We start from the raw sequence: 19,970 nt of genomic DNA, 5'->3' as shown, positions 1-19,970 counted from the left end.
CTGGTGATCAATCAAATTTTTTCAAGTAATATAACTTAAATATTGATTTATATCGAGGAGAAGTACTAGGTTTTACTACTCCAAAAACATAATCACACATTTTTTGCATAATTTCTATGAAAAATTCCACTTTTCCTGGAAATTACTGTTTTCCCAAAATTTTCCTATTTTGGTATACCGGTGTCCTTGGTATGTATCGGAGGTGTTTGCATAGATTTATCGGTGTCAAGTCTTTTTTTAACATCTGTTGATGACCTCTGAGAGATCTGCTTAATAATTCGTATACTTATTTGATCATCCCCTGCAGTAGATGTTGTTGTCCTTGCATCTCCTTCACATCTTATGACGATTTTAGATCTTTTTACGCGGTATCCAGCTCTGTTTTACATATTGTGATGTTCCTATGTTTATTTTTGGACCTCGTCGGATCCACAATTTTCAAAAATTACCATTTTAGCAAATCGTAGATAAAAATTTCTGGCCATAATTTAAGTTTTTCTTAAAAAATTAGACATGTCTTGTTTTCGGCATACTTGTCTATCAAAAGTAAACATATGTGGGATAAAATGTACTCCTCATGAAAGCTTTTTGTCCCCTTCTTATGATTAAAAACAATTTGATGCCAATCAACACAAGAAAATCGTCAAAAATTAACTAATAGATATTCGTACCACGGAGTTGCAAATGTTTTGAGCAGGCTAAAACATGTGTTCCTCCGATATTTCACACATTTTTTAAACATAAGTGTTCATAACTGAATAATCCTTTTTAAATCTTGAAAATATGGTCAACAAAAAATCAAAAAACAAAAACAAACATATTTCAAAACTCAAAATGTCCCTAAAAATAGACTGAATATGATATAGGCATCTGAGTTGCAAATGTTTTGAGCAGCACTGTATATTTTTAACAATTGGGCGGACGTTTAATGATTTTTAATAATGGGACGGACGTGGATTTTTTAAAAATATTTTTTAACAATGGGACGAACGCGGACTTTTTTTAAAAATTTAATTTAATAATGGGACGGACGTAGATTTTTAAATTTTTTTAACAATAGGACGGACCTGATTTTTTTTAAATATTTTTCTAACAATGGAACGGACGTGGATTTTTTTAAAACATTGTTTTCTTAACAATGGAACGTACGTGGATTTTTTTAAAAATATTTTTTTTAACAATAGGACGGACGTGGATTTTTTAAAAATATTTTTTAACAATGGGACGGACGTGTATTTTTTAAAAATATTTTTTAACAAAGGGACGGACGTGTATTTTTTAAACATATTTTTTAACAAAGGGACGGACGTGGATTTTTTAAAAATATTTTTTAACAATGGGACATAAGTAAATGTTTTTAATTTTTTTGTTTTAAATAGGACGGACGTGGATTTTTTAATAATGAGACGGACGTGGATTTTTTTAAATATATATTTTTAACAATGGGACAGACGTAGATTTTTTAAGAAATATTTTTTTAACAATCGGGCGGTCGTGGATTTTTTTAAATATATTTTTTAAGAATGGGTTGGACGTGGATTTTTTTTTTTAAATATTTTTTAACAATGGTTCGGACGTAGATTTTTTTTAAATATTTTTTAACAATGGGAAGGACGTGATTATTTTTAATTTTTTTTTTTTTAACAATGGACGTGGATTTTCTTTTAAAGCAAGTAAAAAAGTGTCAGTCGGCTTTGCCGACAGAGGTATACCCTCAGCATGGCAGAACTACCAGGTAGTGGTATAACACCAGCTGAACGAATATGAAAAGTGAAATCCCTTTATAAAAAAAAATATTTTTGTTGTAATTTCCCCAACAACATAAAGAAAGTTTTGACATAACATATTCAAAATTTTACGATGACACTACCTGGGTAATTGTGCCATGACCCTCAGCCAATGTGAATTGAAACTTTCAGACAGATAGAATGTATTTAGCGTCTCTTCAGAATTTTGTGGCCCTTATTCAACATCTAAACTTGCCGAGAAAAAATGTGGATTAGGAATTAACACAAATGTTTAACTTTTGTGGGGGAGGTACCCTCAGGAAGGACCGATATGGGCCATTTTAGAAGTTAAACTAAATTTTGACAAAATATTAGGAGATCCAAAGTTTGGACCAAATTGGTTGCACCATTCAAGTGATATCGTCCTAACATTTTAGTGACATTCTTTAAATATTGGGGAGAAGTACCGGAAGTTGGGGATCGGTATTGCCCCATGAAACTAAGTTTGAATAAAATATGACGAAGACCAAATGTTGCACCAAATCGGTAGAACAGTTCGAGAGCTACATATGGTGACATCCTTTCGGGATGTTTTCCCAAGAAATATGAACCTGCTCCTGAAAAAACTTTTACCGTCGTAATGGAGGTAGCGAATGCAAATAGCTTCAACAGAAATCAAAGCGATTCGAGAGCAGGTCTTAAAGTGAACTTATCCGAAATTTTGTGTGGGAGGTACCCAAAGGAGTGCACAAATATAGTCCATATTCAAACCTGATCTGTATCTGCCCAGCAAAATTTGAAGGAAAGCGTTCCATGCGATGACGTGATTTCATGGCATATTTTGCATTGGTTCAAAGCAAGTCGTGAAAGATCCGATCTTTTCATCAGCATTTGAATCATTTGTACAGATCACTAGAAACAAACAAGTCGATTTGTACATCCCTACATGTAGCGACATCAAAACAAATTACAAAATTACAAATTAAATGTAGGTTCACGAACTAGAAATTCTTAAAGGAGTGCTGTTGGAGTCCATGTCGAAATCTGAACTGGTGATTAGAAGATAATAGAAAAGCTTTTGTAAGATGAAACAAAATCAGTGGCTGAAAGTGGACGAAGTAAACTCTGTAGCGGTTCAGCGCCGGTGATAAAATTGAAATTTCGGGTGTTGCTGATAAATTAGTTCTAGTTATTTCATGAATTAGTTTGAATTAATAAAGAGTTTGGTTTGTCATGAAAATCATATTTCAATACAGAATTTTCCAAACAAGACATGAAAATGTCATGCCAAAGGGAAGGTGAAAATGAAATGTCAAAGCATCGGTCAAAATGACATGCTTAGGATCCGACAATGAATGTCATCTTCAGATCCAAAAATGAATGTCATCTTATGGTGGTCACGCTCATATAAAATTCATGCGTGAAAATGCTAAAAAGATGACATGCCAGATCACTTGCACCCATGATTCAATAGCATCCTTGGCATCGAATATTTTGCTGGGTGGTAGATATATTAGGATGTGCGGAGTATGGATTACATCAGTCACTCCCTTCAAGAGTTATCGTGCGCATATTTTTTCCGAATATTTTTGAATTTTTGTGAGGGAGGTACCTGAAAGAGTGGACCGACATGGTGAATCTTCGACCGAATTGGCAGATACGTTCGAGATTTGTCTTGCGCTCCAACCACTACACACGTTGTCATAGTGGTTTTTTTTTTGCACCTTTCAGGCTATTTTCTCAGGAAGTATGGACTTGCCCCTTATGAAACTTGTACCGTCGTATGAGGGACAGCGAATACAAGTTGCTACAACAAAAATCAAAGCGATTCGAGAGCAGGTCCTAAACTGAACTTTTCCGAAATTTTGTGTGGGAGGTATCCGAAGTAGTGGACCGATTGAGCTTATATTTAAACTTCAGCTAAGTCTGGTAGAACTTTCACGATGTACAAAGTGGGGGCCAAATCGGTTACTCCCTTCAAGAGTTATCGTGCGCACAAATTTTCCGAACATTTTCGAACTTTTGTGGGGGAGGTACCGGAAGGAGTGGACCGATATAACCCATCTTCGAACTTAAACTAAGTTTCGGCAAAATATTACGAAAGCCAAATTTTGAACCGAATCGGTTGCTCCGATCGAGAGTTATCGTGCGCACCAGCCAGACAGACGGACAGACGGACGGACATGGCTAAATCAACTCCAAATTATCTGAAACACATTTCCTCCAAACATACTTGGGGTCTTAAACCATTATTTCGATGAGGCACATTTTGCCCGTATGAAAGTGTATATACCCTCGTTAGCATAAATGCTGAGGGTATAAATAGTTTTTAACAATTGCACGGACGTGGATTTTTTAACATAATATTTTGTTCAAATTTCAAATTCAAAGATGGGCTATATCGGCCCATTCTTACGGTACCTCCCCCACAAAAGTCCAAAATTGTCGAAAATATGATGCACAAGAAATCTTACTTTTATATAAAAATAAATTGAAAGAGAATAACGTCGATAATTATACCCTACACCAGTATGTGGGGAGGATATTATAAGTTGGGTTTGGACCAAAAGTTTGTAACACTCAAAATAATGATCTTCGAACTGTACTTATATATACCAAAATTAATGTCGGGCTGAATCGATCTGGCTATGTGTGCCCGTCAATCTATACATCTAAACCTTGAGATAATATTCAGGGGTCGTAAAGGACAAACTACTTATTTAGAGAAAAAGTCAAGGTGTTTTTCAAAGTGAATGTTTCCGCTTCTATAAAAGGTTTAACCAAAAGCAAAACCTGGCAATGAAAGTAGAAAATATCACCGCTACAAGGACTGTCGCAGGTGGCCTAACAACGGCGATATCACAATAGTCGCTAATCCAACCCAACTTTTAATTTTTGCGATTTCAATTGCAACCAAAATCAAAGCTCGATTATGAAAGTAGAAAATCCCACCTTTTACAATAATCGGATCGTCACGAGTTTAAGAAGGTCGGAGGAGAATCTTCCAAAGTCGGTCTGGTAGTAAACGGCGAAAAAGCAAATTGATTTACCGACGCGCAATGCGTTCATAAAAAAACTCAGACCAATTGTGAATGTTGATACCTATAATTTTGAGGTAGTTAATGACTACGTGGACCTCGGCACCGCCACTAAATAGGCGATTAAATACGGGCCGCATGGCGGTACACGGAGAACTGCAAGGCCAAGGTTTCGATGAAGTAAACAAATGGAGGACGAGATTAAAAAAACGGTATTTCAAATTGGAAAAGTAAAGCAATTAATAGTGAGAATTTTAAAAATTTTCTTAGTTCGGCTTATAGGACAAATTATATATAGAGGATCAAATACACTCCGGTTCATCCAAATTTGCCTACAAATACCGTTATATCTAACGATAGGAGAGGAATTTAACATTATATTTTTGTGGACATGTAGAGTATAGAGTAGCCAATATTTTCAATACCTAAACGTTTTCACATACGAGTTATAATGGTACTTTTTACTCGCTTTTAAAAAAAACCACTTATAATTAAAAATAAAGACCGTGAGTTTCCATTGCCAACAAATATTGGGAAAAACAAATTGTATTAGGGTCTTGGAATATGATGAAAATCTATGCTCAGATCTAAAAGGATTCTTATGAAGAAATCAAGAGAAAAAAATTACAAAGTCAAAATTGTATACTGAATTGGATTCAATATTTTCAAGACTACAACAAAAGTAGTAGTAGTAGTAGTAGTAGTATTTTTTATTGTTTCAAATTCGTATTACATGTTTGTTTAATATTAAAGCAATATATGTAAAATGATTAATAAAAAATAAGTTGTATATATGTTATGAGGCACTGACCTATGGTCGTCTGCCTACTATACTTTTATGTTTTACAATTTGGAAGAATTAACGTTAAGCTAGAAATTAAATTCCATTAATAATTGATTTCTATATTGTACACAAATTCGTATGTAGTTTGCCAACTGGTTCCAATTTACGATATGTCCGTTCAATATGTTTATTAGATTTTCTTCATTTAAAAAAGGAGTTTGAAAAATTCTTACTCTAAATTCTTTTAAAGCTGGACAACGTCCTAGAAAGTGTTGAAGATTCTCAATTTCCATCATGTTACACAGCGAGCACAAGGGATTCCTGTTAGGCTCAAATTTGTTTAGGTTAAGTTTTATCATGTCACTTCGGGCTTTAAATATCCACATTTGATCTTGTGATGATGTTTGGAATGTTATATATAATCTGCCTACTGTTGGATCCAATTTCGAGTAAAAGCGGTCTGTCTGCCTCGCCATGTCAGTAGCGGTACTCCAGTATTTTTGTTGCAATCCATGTATAAGATGATCTTTCTTTATGATGAATTGACTTTTCGTGTTGTTCAGAACTACGGGATCAATGGCGTTTTCCACTAGAATAGCGTTAAGATCTTTTGCCCAATATATATTTTTCTGTATCACTTTGTTTCCTAGTTTACGTGGTAAACGATTACTTGGAAAATCGTATAGGACACGAATTATGTAATCGAGATGCGTTTTTAAGGCAGTGATATGACTCTGTTCCACATGCGTTTCTAATCTCAGTATATAAGTCGGTGTGAAATTTGGTAATTTAAGAATTTTCTTCAAAAAGTATACTTCAAGTTTATCAGTTTCATCAAAGTTCGAATATCCCCATATTTGCGCGCCGTATTGCTGTATAGATCTGCATACTGCTAAAAACAGCTTCCATTTTGATGACATTGATATGCTGTTCTTAGTTAAGAAGCTCTTCCACGTAGAATTGATGCTAATTTTAGACGCATTATTTCGTTTCTGGATATGTTTTTTAAAACTAAGTTTTGGAGTTAACAGTATTCCTAGGTACGTAAATTCTGACGTTATGGATATAGGCTCATTTTTATAAAACCATTTTTCATGTTTTGAAATCTTTCCGCCCTTTCTAAATACCATTATCTTCGACTTTTCCAAATTCACAGACATATTCCACATATCACAGTAGTCTTCTAATTTATGTATCATTTGCTGCAGCACATCCACTTCATTCGCTAATATAACAATATCATCGGCATATGCTAATATCCGTATATTTAACTCGTCCAATTCTACACCACCTCCAATAAACTGATGTAGATCGTCCAGATACAAGGCGAATAACAGTGGTGATAACAAACAGCCTTGTTTAACTCCAGCAAATGTAGAAAATTGGTCAGATAGATCTTTACCATTCCATATCATGAACTTTGTACAGCTATATACACTTTCTATAAAATTTACCATCTTTGTTGAAACGCCTACTGTATTCAGTTTATATATCATTGACCTTCTAGACACAGTATCGAAGGCGGCCTTGAAATCAAAAAAAAATGCATATGTTTTCTTATTTCTCAGCCAGTTTAAGTGGATAATTGATGTCAGATTAAAAATATTATCTGAGGTAGAATAGTTTTTACGGAAACCACATTGGTATTCGTTCAGTTTTTGGTGTTTCTCGACCCATTTGTATAATCTTTCCGTCAATATGCCCATCATAATCTTAGGTAGACAATTCATAAATGATATACCACGGTAGTTCTGCGGATTTGTGATGTCGCCTTTCTTAAATATTGGAAAAATTATACTTGTTATGAAAGTTGAGTCTACTTCTCCCTGGTTATAGACATTATTAAAAGATTTTGTTATTTCCTGTAAGAGTTCTTCTGGAGCATGTATGTAAAATTCATAGGGTATGCGGTCCTCACCTGGGGCTTTATTAGACTTCGCTTTTCGAAGAACACTGATTACTTCAGACAATTCAATTGGGCTATCTAGTTCCTCATCCATTGTATATTTGGAGGCATAATGTATGTCTGGGGATTTTTGTGGTGTATTAAGGAGGATTTGAAAATATGTCTTCAGTTCTTCTAGTGGTGCTGATATACTTAATACATCGTTATCATTTCTTATTTCTTTTGCTATTTTCCACCAGTCTTTACTATCTCGCACACATTCTATTTTTCTTTCTAACATAGCGTAATATTCGAGTTTTGAGTTCCGACATATATCTTTGTAACGATGGTTGCTTTCAATATATTTCTGTTTATTTTCGTTTGTACTATCCTTCCTGTATTTATTTAAACATTTAAATGTCTTTTCTCTTGCATTGTAACATTGAATGTTGAACCACTTTTCCTTTTTATCGAACTGAAATGTGTTTCCAAAGCACTGTTGGGATGCATTTTTTATCAATTTAGTAATGTCAAGAAAGTTTAAGATCTGATTTTCACGGCATGATTCAAGGAGATTCACAACTTTAGCTTGGTAATCAGGTTTTTTGCGCATTTGCCATTTAAGTTTTGGTAGTAGTGTGTTTTTATTCGAAGCAGATTTACATATTTTGAAAGTCAATGATAAATTTAGCGGCATATGGTCAGACCAGGGTTTGTTCTCGATTTTAAATTCGTAAACTTTATCAAGTATGTTTTGTGAGACTGAGCATATATCATTTACGGATGTTCCATTTGCACTAACGAATGTAAATTCCCCATCTTTGTCTCCTTTGGTCATTCCATTTAAAATCAATAAACCATGATCATAGCAAAAATCTATGAACTTTTTACCTCTCGAGTTTACTTCTATATCTTTAGACCGCCTTTCTTCCAAACCAGCTATAAACATTGACTTATACATATCTTCCATGTCAACCTGCATGGTTCCAATACGAATGTTCAAATCTCCAATTATTATTGGGTTTTCAATTTCGTTTTCTTTCAATAACTCATCCAGCAATAAAAAATCTTCATTCCACGTAGCAGGTCTCATGTAAATAGGAATGAGATTGAAATGGAAGTTCTTAGTTTTTATATGAACGTAATTTATACCAGATTTACTTTCATATGTATATTTCAGACCTCTGTTTTGCAAACTTGTTTTAATACCAACTAGACATCCACCAATGCCTCTTCCAAAACGGCTATTTCTTGTTGCTGGTTGCCAGTGAAGATTAAAACCATTAAAATATTTATTTAATAGCTGGATATTTTCAGTGAGGACATGCGTTTCTATTAGGGCAATTATGTCGAATTGGTTTATGAATTTAAAAAAATCAGGGTATAACGTTTTATTTGCTAAACCGTGAACGTTATATGATAATAATCTTAGTGTAATATCTTCATCTAGGCTAATTGATTTACATATATTGCTGGTGCTTAGTTTTTTTGATTTACAATATTTAATAAGTACGCATAATCCATGTTTACATTATCCAATTTGTTGTTGTATAATTCCTTTATTATGTATTCGCCTCTAGTTCTTCCCGACATTAGGACTCCGTTCTTTGTAAAAGACATCCATTTTGTCCCAATTCTGATAGTATCGTTTTTAACAAGAATTCGGTGCGTTTTATCAATGTTAAGAATTTCTGATTTAAGTTGCAACAGAACTTTTCTGTTCTGTTGCCTTTCTTCAGTCAAATCTTTTTCTATTATTATGCTTGTTCCAGCAAGTTTTTTTGTGTTTTTTAATATTTTAGATGCCATTTCTTCATTTTCCATTTCCGCTACCGCTCCTATCTTCTTATCGTTTGAGTAAATAATTCTTGTATTCATAACCTTAATATCACTTAAGTTGAGTACATTTCTGCATACACATTCTACAGACTTTTTCGGGGAGCCTTGCTTCTCAATACCCTTGAAAACGACGTTCTTTCGCTTGCTCTGTTCAATCAGATGTCTAAACTTTTGTTGATCTTTTAGACGTTCTACTTTTAGGTTGTCAATTTCCGATTTCAGTATTTCATTTTCGATCCTAAGGTCTTCACATTTCCTGTCGACATCTGAAATGTGGGTTTTGATACTTTCGATATCGGTTTTTGTAGCAACATCTTTAAGCTTATCATCCATTATGGATTCCATAGATACCTGCATCATGTTCATCAAGTCTGATACTTCAATATTTCCCACCAGTTTCTTCGATGAACACGGCAATTCATCTGGAGAAGTTTCTGTCAGTGTTCTCTTTGCCGATTGAAATATCTGATTTTGTTTTGATGTCATTGGGGTTTGAGACATCTTGTGCAGCTCTCTATTGAACACTGGCAATGATTTTTAACGGATATGAAGTGAATTGCATATATGGATGGCAATGCTGGATTTTTTTTCTGATGGCAACACCGCTCAAATTCTCTTTACAATTGATCAGCTGTTCAGTGTTATGTCCTGAAACAACTCTGTGGTTTGCAACCAGTATTTGCGATGAGAGCAGCTGGGTTTGTTTTGTTTTTGTTCAAACAATTCTTGAGTGAAATGAGTTTGTTTAGTGCTTCCAATAAATTTTATAAAATACGAAAAATAATTTTGGTAAAATGCTGCTTAATACATCACCGAGTTGATTATCTGCGATTGTTTGTGGTTGCCGCTTCTTATATATCGTGTGTGGATGGCAAATTCTTATTGGTTGGATACTTGTAAGTGTTTTTTTTTATGTTTCTTGACGAGCAGTTTACAAACGCGTGTATCTTCCAAAACAAAAGTACAAATAAGTCACATTTGATAGCTTTATAAGCCCAAAACAGAAGAAATATGGTATAGATAATTCAAATTTCTGCCTTCCCAATACAATTATTGATATTTTATCTGAAAAAAGGAATGAGAATCGATGGGTTCCACGCAGTTTCGCTGGCTCTAGACATCTACAGCTCCGAAGAATATCAAAACTTCCACCGCAGAACCCTTTATGTCAACATCAACGACTTCGATTTAGAAGATATTGCGTAACGGAAACAAAGGTGCTCTTTCTTGTGTTATAATGGATCAGAAATATTTGTTCGGTACACAAACCATTAGTAAACTTCAAAACCATCAAAATTAAATACTTTTCTTCTGATAAAATTAACCTCTGGATGCCCCAATCACTAAGTTCTTTGTTCACATCAAACGTCTTGGGATAGTTTGAAATTTCTAGGCCTTGATGGTGACACGAAACTTTGGCAATTGGATTTTATTTATTTTTTGGACCTGTAGATGTCCACAGCCAACGAAACTGCACCGGACGCAAAAATTGGTTGGTCCTATTCAGATGAACCGGAGTGTAAGTAAATATGTCAGTACCCCATCTCATTCTCAAATATGTACAAAAGCCCTCCAAATATATTCTTTTTATATTTAAACTCGAACATTCGCATTAGGATTAGCATAATTGGGAACCAACAAATGTACAAACAAATAAAGTTTGGGGCTACATCCAATTAATAATGGTAGCACAAATTGGTAGGCTATTTTCTTGAAATTTTGCCAATTCAAAATTATTGACCTTCTGAAATAATACCGCTTCAACATACATATATTACTAACATTTTTTTTCTAAGAAAACACTGTATATTAAGTGACACGTTAAACTGGTAGTAGCCAAAGATCACAAATAATTGATTTAAACAACAACAACAGCAACAACTGTATTAACAACAACGCCAATAAATACTCATCCATCCAACTACCAATAACAATTAGCATATAATACTTGTTGCTTAATACCACATCACAGATTAAACAACATAAAAGAAAACAATAACAAAATTTTAAACGAAAAGAGTTAAAGAAAACAGGCAAGGCAATAAAAAAAGCCAACTCTCTCCCAACCAAACACGCATGAGCGCACCTCCACCAACAACAGCTTAGGTGCACACTAGACCAGACACAAACAATTTTCAACAGTTTTGACTTTAACCGGCTTTTTGAGTGGTACTCAAATCGAAAGTGAAGTTGAGCATTTGTTGTGCAGCAAAAGACTCAATCAAAACTTGTTGTGCTGGTGGGATTATGGTTTCTGGTTGGCTCTAATGTGGCTGGCTCAACTCAACAAGACATTTCTTGGGACGTCAGCTCCGACAGTTGTCGGTATACATTGAAACTCAAAAGACGTGAACAGCGCTTCGTAAGAAAAGACTGAAAAGACGGGTCTAAGGTTAATTCCTCTTCTCTCTCTTATACACGGCGAAACCCCCCAAAAGCACGCACACCAAGGCATACGTGCAAAATAAGGAAATTCAACTAAAAAATTCGAAAATTTTAGTTGAATTTTTCCTCTATTGAAAACATAAAAAATATTATAAAGAAAAATTGTGTTAAACAAAAACAAACAAAATATTAGTCATTATGTTAAAATCAAATAGTTTTAAATTATTTACCCTGCTCTTTGTGGCGGTGGCTGTAACAGGTGAGTTGGAATTTAATTTATTGGGAATGAATAAAAAATCTAAAGAAGGATGGATGGGGAGTGGGAGGTTTGCTGTTATATTCAAATATTACGAATCTCATACATTGATTCCAGGATTGATTTTTGGCGTATTCCAGTAATTTTCCTCATCACCCCAGCCAGGCCGAATGCTGTGCCACATTGCCTTAAGCGCACACCCAGCGAAAGTGGTTTAACATTGTTTTAAAGGAAAAAAAGATTTTCCATCATTTGTTTACTGTGTAATTTCCGCATATTTCCAGCATAAAAATATTTATTGAAAAAATTTGTAAAATTTTTAATTTATTCATTCATTTTGCCTTTCTGGTCGATTCGCCGTCATCATCGTCGTTGTCGTTGTCGACATTCGTACATTGCATACGTTGCATTTTTCACACTCTACGCTCGCTCGCCAAGTCGACGATATGAATGAACGTGTTTCAAAACAGAAGTATGGATTACAGTTGCTGGTAATTACAACTAAAGTGGCTAAGCGGTTCGAGTAAAACTTGTTTGCGTTAGTCATCTGTTGCACTTTTTTCTTGTGTGTGTAAATCTCGAACAATGCATTGCGAGATAATCTATGATGGAAGTAGAACATTGTTTTGTTATTATTAAGCTTCTATTAATTTCAAGACTAAACACCATATTTTAGTAAAGAACTACAACAGTATACGATATGACTTGAAAGTCGAACCAGAAGTGGAGAAACATTTTATAACGATTGCAAAATATCATAATCCGTGTATGTCCGATTACCGGGAGAATCTTACATATATATGGTCGATGTGGTTTGGTATGTTAGCCAATATGTAACAATTACACATTTGGTTTCAAAGTGAACTTTTATCGTGAAAGTCAAACACTGAATTGATTACCAAACGAGCAGATCATTTGCATTGATTCCCTAGTTTGGAACACTACTTTTTCCTCTTTTTGACATTTTCCAAATGACATGATCAAGCCAGCTTAAAAATGGATTTACGCTATTGATGTCCGTGTATTACTGGCCCAGCTTGTGATTCGTACGGCGCGCCGTACGGCGCCGCGGCGCCGATATAACTTCTCAATGCAAATTGGCCCATAGATCATTCAAAGAATGTTTCTCTCTAACACGCCAGTTACAGCCTCGATTGCTTACCTAAGTACACATGTCTGACGTAGTTGCTATAGTACGGCTTGCATCAGTGTCTTGTGGGATGCAATTTTTGTCTGACAAAATAGGATTTTAAAAAGCCAAAATATCATCTTAAAAAAATTAAAAAAGTATCAGCCTCAGCATGTGGCATAACATAACGGAGCAAACCGAAATCTTTTAGTCCCGACGTCTATATAATATATTGATTTTAAATCAAGGGTCAATAATATTTATAAATATCCGTCCTATTCGGACGGATGAGTTATTCAACATCATAGTTGATCAAAATTTCGGCTAGAAATTGTTTGCGTTCCTTAACCCCAAAAAATGGTAAAATTGGAATAAATTTTTAAGAGAAAGAGAACAAAAATTGTTTTCTCTTTTACCACAGGTTACCAGACAAATTTCTTCGGGTTAAAAACGGTAGATCTGATTTTTCGATATTTGTTTGAAGATTATTTGGCAATGAAGAACAAAATGACCAAAACCAAAAGAAACAAGAAAAAAGTCGTTAAGTTCGGCCGGGCCGAACTTTTTATTCCCTCCACCATAAAATAGTCTTAATTAAAATGGAATAATTAGGGTCCTTTTACAATTTTAGGTGGAACAACTTTTCGACAATGGTTAGACTCCTACTGCCTCCCACTATTGCTTAAATTACACTGTAAACACAAATGTTGCGACAGAGAGAATTCCTTTTGGAGATGAAAGCCCTTGGTGTGTGTATATTAAGTTTTTGCAAGAGACCCTGTAAGCCATCATGAATTAGCATTATATCTTTTTTTGTTGTTTTTGTAGAGCACTTAAGCAACAGTGAACAAGATATAACGCTAATTCCTGATGGCCACAGGGTCTCTAACAAAAATTTCATCACGCCATATCGCGGAAGTTCGACTCACGGCGGATCTGTCCTTCGGGGTTCATAATATACTCACCAAGGCCTTTCTTCCCCAAGAGCAATTTTCCGTGCCCCAGACTTTCACCTCCATGTTGTTGCACAGTGTTATCTGATCTAATCTAAAAAAATGTGTTCAGCTAGGGGAAAGGTACCACCTACGGGGCTATATCAAAGAGTCAACCTATCTTTAAATTTTTTGGCGGAAAAATTTTATAGCTGCAGGGAACTTCAAGAGTCAAATTGAGGGTAGTTTTATCAAAACAATGTAGACCCTCAAACGAATTTTAGTGAAAAAATTTCGTGACCACTGAAAATTCCCGAAAATCGGGCGGTACAGTTATATGGGGGGATATACCAAAACAATGGACATATATTGACGATTATTTTTGAATAGAGAAAATTGTAGCTAAAATTCTCAAAATACCGAAAATCGGGAGATACCGTTATATGGGGGCTATACCAAAACATGGACCTATGTTGGCGATGCTTGGTGGAGATCTTTCATGACCACTGAGAACCGTAAGTGGCAAATTACAGCTAGTTCGGTTAAAAATTGTAGCTAAAATTCTCAAAATACCGAAAATCGGGAGGTACCGTTATATGGGGGCTATACCAAAACATGGACCTATGTTGACGATGTTTCGTGGAGATATTTCATGACCACTGAGAACCTCAAATGTCAAATTGCAGATAGTTCGGTTAAAAATTGTGGCTAAAATTCTCAAAATACCGAAAATCGGGAGGTACCGTTATATGGGGACTATACCAAAACATGGACCTATGTTGACGATGTTTGGTGGAGATATTTCATGACCACTGAGAACCTCAAATGTCAAATTGCATATACTTCGGTTACAAATTGTGGTTAAAATTCTCAAAATACCGAAAATCGGGAGGTACCGTTATATGGGGGCTATACCAAAACATGGACCTATGTTGACGATGCTTGGTGGAGATGTTTCATGACCACAGAGAACCTCAAATGGAAAATTACAGCTAGTTCGGTTAAAAATTGTAGGTAAAATTCTCTAAATACCGAAAATCGGGAGGTACCGTTATATGGGGGCTATACCAAAACATGGACCTATGTTGACGATGTTTCGTGGAGATATTTCATGACCACTGAGAACCTCAAATGTCAAATTGCAGATACTTCGGTTACAAATTGTGGTTAAAATTCTCAAAATACCGAAAATCGGGAGGTACCGTTATATGGGGGCTATACCAAAACATGGACCTATGTTGACGATGCTTGGTGGAGATGTTTCATGACCACTGAGAACCTCAAGTGGCAAATTACAGCTAGTTCGGTTAAAAATTGTAGGTAAAATTCTCTAAATACCGAAAATCGGGAGGTACCGTTATATGGGGGCTATACCAAAACATGGACCTATGTTGACGATGTTTCGTGGAGATATTTCATGACCACTGAGAACCTCAAATGTCAAATTGCAGATAGTTCGGTTAAACATTGTGGCTAAAATTCTCGAAATACCGAAAATCGGGAGGTACCGTTATATGGGGACTATACCAAAACATGGACCTATGCCCATATCCTTTGGGATATAAGTTTGTTGATCACTAGGAACCTAAAATCCCAAATTATAGCCAATTCGGTCTGCAAATGTGGCGAAGAACGTCAAAATACCTCAAATCCGGAGGTACCGTTATATGGGGGCTATACCAAAAAGTGGACCGATATAGCCCATCTTCGAACTTGACCTGCCTATGGAAAAAAGACCCTCGGGTGCAAAATTTCAGCACTCTATCTCAATTATTGCGGACGCTAGAGTGATTACAACAGACGGACAGACAGACGGACAGACGGACAGACGGACATGGCTAGATCGTCTTAGAATTTTATCCTGATCAAGAATATATATACTTTATAGGGTCGCAAATGATTAGTTCGATGTGTTACAAACAGAATGACAAACTTAATATACCCTCCATACTATGGTGGAGGGTATAAAAAGCGAGAACTGACAAATATATTACTTACTTAGCTGGCCCATTACATAACATTTGTTCTATAGGCCGAACTAACAAAAGATCTCCATTTCTCTCTGTCCACTGCTTCTCTTTCTGGAATACCGCGCCTTGTCATCTCTTCATCCAGTTGTTTGCGCCATCTATTCTTTGGCCTGCCAATTCTGCGTGCACCGCCAAGCGGTCCATTTATACGCCTTTTTAGCGGGTTCATCATCGCTCATTCTTATGATATGGTGTAGCCAACGCAATCTTTGCATCTCGATACGTTTAACTATATTGATGTCGTTGTAGAGCAGATACAGCTCGTGGCTCATGCGACGTCGATATTCACCGTCAACGCAGATTGGTCCGTAGATCTTTCGAAAAATTTTTCTCTCAAACACACCAAACACTGCCATGTCTGCTTGCGCAAGTACCCAGGCTTCGGAGTCATACTTCAGCGCGGGAAGTATCAGTGTTTTGTAGAACGTTATTTTTGTTTGACTAGATGTGGCTTTGTTTTTAAACTGCTTACTTAAGCCAAAGTTGCATCTGTTAGCCAATACAATTCTTTTTTTATTTCACAACTGATGTCCTTAATTGTGTTTACGGCGGTGCCGAGGTAGACGAAGTCTTTTACTACCTCAAAATTATAGGAACCAACTTCAACAGTTGGTCCAATCTCACCTCGTCGTGGCTCGTCGCCACCATCAACTTAGTCTTCTCGCCGTTTACAGCCAGAACCACTTTAGCAGATTCTCCTTCGACCTTCATAAAGGTATCGTTTATATCTTTTACTGATCGTCCCATGACGTCTATATCATCAGCAAAAGCAAGTAACCTGTGGCTATTGGTGTGGATTGTGCCACTTCTTTTAACGTTTGCCTCTCGTATAACCTTTTCTAGCAGGATGTTAAAAATATGACGAAAGGATGTCTCCTTGCCTGAAACCTCTTTTGGTACAAAATTCTTCGGATGGGTCCCTTCCTATTTTAACTGAGGATCTCGTGTCAGTTAAAGTCATTTTACAAAGCCGAATGAGCTTTGCGGGGATACCAAATTGAGACATGGCCTGGAATACTTTTGAACGTAGTGGGCTGTCGAAGGCTGCTTTATAATCGACAAAAAGGTGGTAGGTGTCGATCTACATCTCTTGGGTCTTTTCCAGGATTTGCCGCAGGGTAAATATCTGGTCAATGGTGAACTTGTCAGGTCTAAAGGCGCATTGGTATGGCCCAATTATCTCGTTGACCATAGGCTTTAGTCGTTCGCACAATATCCCTGACACAATCTTGTTGGCAATCGGGAGTAGACTTATGCCCCTATAGTTAGAGCATACAGTCTTATCTCCCTTTTTGTGGACGGGGCACAGGATACTCAGGTTCCAATCGTCGGGTACTCGTTCTTTCTGCCAGATGGTGCTAACTAGCTGATGAATACACCTTATCAGCGTGTCGCCTCCTGTTTTGAACAGCTCAGCTGGTAAGCCATCGGCTCCTGCTGCCTTATTATTCTTCAGCCGGTTTTTTTGCTGCCTTTATCTCATCTTGGCTGGGCGGTATACATTCAATACCATCTTCTGGGATTGGATCTGTGGTATCTTCGTCGTCTTCGCTGGATAACAACAGGTTTGAAAAATTTTCTTTCCATATCCTGAGTACACTATCTGTATCAGTTACCAAATTACCTTGCTGGACTCTACAGGAGGATGTGCCTGTACCAAAGCCATCAGTTTGATGCTTCACTCTTTGGTAAAATTTTCGGACTTCATTCTGGCTCCTGTACATCTCGATTTTTTCACACTCCCGCTTTTCCATCTCTCTCTTTTTCCGGCGGAAAAGACATTTCTCCTCTCTCCTTTTCTCCCGATATCTCTCTCGTGCGCTATGCGTTGCTACGGATTTTAAAGTAGCCCTATATGCCGCATTTTTCTCCTCGGTAGCAGCATGACACTCCTGATCATACCACGGATTCCTTGGTGAAGGTATCTGGTATCCAAGTATGGATTTTGCTGCTGTTTGCATGGAATGGGCAATACATTGCCATTGGGCTGATATGTTATCGGGGTGAGGAGTGCTTTGATTAAGCAATTGGGCTAGTTGAGTGGAATATGCTGTGGCTATCTGTTGTGATTGCAGCTTACCGATGTCTATCTTTCGTGTTGTGTCTGTTCGTACTTTGTTTGCTACGTTTATCCGGGTGCGTACCTTTCCTACAACTAGGTAGTGGTCCGACTCTATGTTTGCGGCTCGGAACGAGCGCACATCCAACACGCTCGATGAATGTCTTCCATCTATCACAACGTGATCAATTTGATTTCTTGTTCTTTGATCTGGCGATAGCCAGGTGCCCTTATGAATATCGAGATGCTTAAATCTGGTACTGCTAACTACCATGTTTCTTGCAGCTGTAAAGTCTATCAGCCTCATACCATTGTCAGATGTTTCACTGAATTTCCCGACTGTTGGGCCAAAGATATTCTCCTTTCCAATTTTGGCATTAAAATCGCCTAGAATAATTTTAATTTCATGGGCAGGGCAACGGTCATATGTTTCTTCTAAGCGCTCGTAAAATATATCTTGGTCTGTTCGTCCTTGTCTTCAGTGGGAGCATGAGCGCAAATAAACCTGATGTTGAAGAATTTTGCTTTTAATCGAATTGCAGCGAGTCTTTCATTGACTGGGGTGAAGCTGAAGACCAGATGTTTTAACTTCCGACCAACTACAAATCCGCAACCAAACTCATGCTTTATTTCATGGCAGGTATAATACAGTGCGCCCCCTTTAGGTGTTGTATTTCCTGTATGGCAGTAATATCGGCCTTGCACTTTTCAAGTACGTCTGCCAATGCGAAGACTGCACCTTCTCTATAAAGAGTGCGAACATTCCAGGTGCAGAATCGCAGATCATGGTCCTTAAAACGTTTGCGGGGTTCGTCAACTTTCCTTCTTTTCTTTCGTTTTTTCACAGTAGGCTGTTACTCCTAGGGGAGGGTTGCTAACCCGACGTCCAAAACCAAGTTTTTAATGTTCTTATGGGTGAACGCGCGGCACATGTTAGCTCACTAATTTTAACGGGTGTTAAAGGTAATTATCCAGGTGACGCCACTGGGAGGTCAGTGGCCACTTGAGATGAAAGAGGGACCAAGATAAATCCTGGGCTTTGCCATGTTAAAACCGGTCAGGACCGTTCCTTGGTATCTTCCATCCCCTACGTCACCCAATAACTTAAGGCAGTAGATTTTTTTCTGATGAAACAATCACTTCAGCAATTGCATCTTGTCAGATAGGTTTGTTGATCTAGCTTATCTCTTATATCATTGGCCATATCCTCTCTTGACATGTTATAACGGCCAAAAAGCATAAGGTTCAAAAGTACAATCTTGTAGGGAATTTTCATAGCTACAAATTTTTCTCTCAATCCATTTCGATTTGACTGCGGTTTCCAAGCTACATCGTAAAAATCTAAAAAAAAGCCTAAAAATGTGAACTTTTATCGCGATTTATTAAAAAGCGCTCTGGCGATTTCTTGATATCTTGACTTTTCTCATCTATGAATATTGTAGTTTCAGAATCCGCAAAAACTTCTCAGGTGTAAGCACCTTTCAAATAAAGTTGGTTTAAGAGTACCGTGTAAATTGAATTAGAATATTGTAATAATAATAAAGTTTTGATTATATAACAACCAGTCATTATTAAAAGAACACAATTAACTTATGCCTTGGAATATGGACCAAGGTTAATGTAAATAGCAAAAATGTTTATCCGAGGCCTATATAAATATTCATAGAGATTATAAAACACTCATGCTAATTTTCAAGCAAATTAGCATTTAACCAATGTGGCAATTTTTCAAGGTCATTCAGTAAAACAGCTAACAGAAACACTACCTTCAGAAAATTTTGTTTTCTGGAAACACCAGAAATCCAGTATAAGCAATTTAAATTCTAATTTAAACTATTATTTATTTTTATCCAATAGAAAAATTCTACTAATTCAAATTTATGACATATTTGTTTTTTTTCTTTTT

General features: G+C 36.4%; 1 protein-coding gene across 1 annotated transcript in view; it reads left to right on the top strand.

Annotated features, from left to right (window-relative positions):
* The first annotated feature begins 11,069 nt into the window (after positions 1-11,069).
* Positions 11,070-19,970, top strand: part of Cda4 (chitin deacetylase Cda4) — a 164,125-nt gene continuing 155,224 nt past the window's right edge. The window contains exon 1 of the mRNA XM_073976766.1: positions 11,070-11,917. Coding sequence (XP_073832867.1) covers positions 11,857-11,917 — 61 coding nt within the window. The 5' untranslated portion in view covers positions 11,070-11,856. The remainder of the gene's footprint in view (positions 11,918-19,970) is intronic.

Source organism: Musca autumnalis, unplaced genomic scaffold (genome assembly GCF_047663935.1).
Source record: "Musca autumnalis isolate F117 unplaced genomic scaffold, ASM4766393v1 scaffold_3, whole genome shotgun sequence".
NCBI lineage: Eukaryota > Metazoa > Arthropoda > Insecta > Diptera > Muscidae > Musca > Musca autumnalis.
This window is presented reverse-complemented; position numbering and strand designations above follow the sequence as displayed.